The sequence below is a fragment of the Penaeus japonicus genome, unplaced genomic scaffold (genome assembly GCF_977035675.1).
Source record: "Penaeus japonicus unplaced genomic scaffold, GWHDUDI00000001_assembly GWHDUDI00000007, whole genome shotgun sequence".
NCBI classification, from domain to species: Eukaryota; Metazoa; Arthropoda; class Malacostraca; order Decapoda; family Penaeidae; genus Penaeus; species Penaeus japonicus.
Genome location: NW_028234409.1, coordinates 12,509,868 through 12,511,757, shown reverse-complemented (window position 1 = coordinate 12,511,757; position 1,890 = coordinate 12,509,868). Strand labels below are relative to the sequence as shown.

General features: G+C 48.7%; 1 protein-coding gene across 1 annotated transcript in view; it reads right to left on the bottom strand.

The window, feature by feature from the left end:
- LOC147471560 (dual specificity protein kinase pyk3-like) overlaps positions 1-1,625 on the bottom strand; it is a 2,007-nt gene extending 382 nt beyond the window's left edge. Inside the window, exon 1 of the mRNA XM_086538193.1 lies at positions 1-1,625. This exon is cut by the window's left edge and continues 382 nt beyond it. Within this exon, the coding sequence (XP_086394319.1) occupies positions 1-1,625 (1,625 nt within the window).
- Positions 1,626-1,890: the final 265 nt, after the last annotated feature.

Genomic DNA, 1,890 nt, shown 5'->3' with positions numbered 1-1,890 from the left:
ACGTTAATGCTGGTTTGCACCACTGACATTTCGTCCCAATACCAATCCAGCAGTGCATCATACAAGGTCTTTGACCCCCTGTATGACATTACCAGGGCCACTGGATTCGAAGACAGACTCAGGGGAAGAGGGGCCCCACCTACACCTCTCATGTGATGAAGGACCTTGTATTCTTCCGAGAATTGTTCAAAGCTGCCTTTTACGGTTGGACGCTTCAAAACAGCAAGTTGGTCCTCCCAGGTGATAAGATGTGCTTCTCCAAAATAGCCCTTGCCAAGATACATATCATTGTCCTTCTCCAACTGTTCAGTGACATCTCTCAACAAGAGCTGCTTCTTGGGGTCTGAGTCAGCCGGTTGTTTGGTAACGGTGTCGAGTCCGGCGGCAGACAGACCCTGTCCGATGTCAAGGTTCTTCAGTGTCTTGATCATTTCCTCTAGGGAAGGACGCTTTTCGGGGTCTTTTTGAGAAGCGGCTACCAGGACACCTGTTATCGCAGGGATGTAATTCAGCTTGTCAAAGAGCTTCCACAGGACAGCCCCCACCGAGTAGATGTCGGATTTGATAGAGACTGGTTGGGGTTCGTGAAGTTCAGGAGCCAGCCATTGACATTGACGGCCTTTGAGATTTGTGAAGTTTCCCCCGATTCTCGTTGCACTACCAAAGTCAATGACACTGATGTCCAAATCTTCTCCTATGATAAGATTTTTAGCTGTAATGTCATTGTGAACGAAGCCCTTCTGATGCACTTCGGACACGCGCTGGCACACGTTAATGCTGGTTTGCACCACTGACATTTCGTCCCAATACCAATCCAGCAGTGCATCATACAAGGTCTTTGACCCCCTGTATGACATTACCAGGGCCACTGGATTCGAAGACAGACTCAGGGGAAGAGGGGCCCCACCTACACCTCTCATGTGATGAAGGACCTTGTATTCTTCCGAGAATTGTTCAAAGCTGCCTTTTACGGTTGGACGCTTCAAAACAGCAAGTTGGTCCTCCCAGGTGATAAGATGTGCTTCTCCAAAATAGCCCTTGCCAAGATACATATCATTGTCCTTCTCCAACTGTTCAGTGACATCTCTCAACAAGAGCTGCTTCTTGGGGTCTGAGTCAGCCGGTTGTTTGGTAACGGTGTCGAGTCCGGCAGCAGACAGACCCTGTCCGATGTCAAGGTTCTTCAGTGTCTTGATCATTTCCTCTAGGGAAGGACGCTTTTCGGGGTCTTTTTGAGAAGCGGCTACCAGGACACCTGTTATCGCAGGGATGTAATTCAGCTTGTCAAAGAGCTTCCACAGGACAGCCCCCACCGAGTAGATGTCGGATTTGATAGAGACTGGTTGGGGTTCGTGAAGTTCAGGAGCCAGCCATTGACATTGACGGCCTTTGAGATTTGTGAAGTTTCCCCCGATTCTCGTTGCACTACCAAAGTCAATTACACTGATGTCCAAATCTTCTCCTATGATAAGATTTTTAGCTGTAATGTCATTGTGAACGAAGCCCTTCTGATGCACTTCGGACACGCGCTGGCACACGTTAATGCTGGTTTGCACCACTGACATTTCGTCCCAATACCAATCCAGCAGTGCATCATACAAGGTCTTTGACCCCCTGTATGACATTACCAGGGCCACTGGATTCGAAGACAGACTCAGGGGAAGAGGGGCCCCACCTACACCTCTCATGTGATGAAGGACCTTGTATTCTTCCGAGAATTATTCAAAGCTGCCTTTTACGGTTGGACGCTTCAAAACAGCAAGTTGGTCCTCCCAGGTGATAAGATGTGCTTCTCCAAAATAGCCCTTGCCAAGATACATATCATTGTCCTTCTCCAACTGTTCAGTGACATCTCTCAACAAGAGCTGCTTCTTGGGGTCTGAGTCAGCC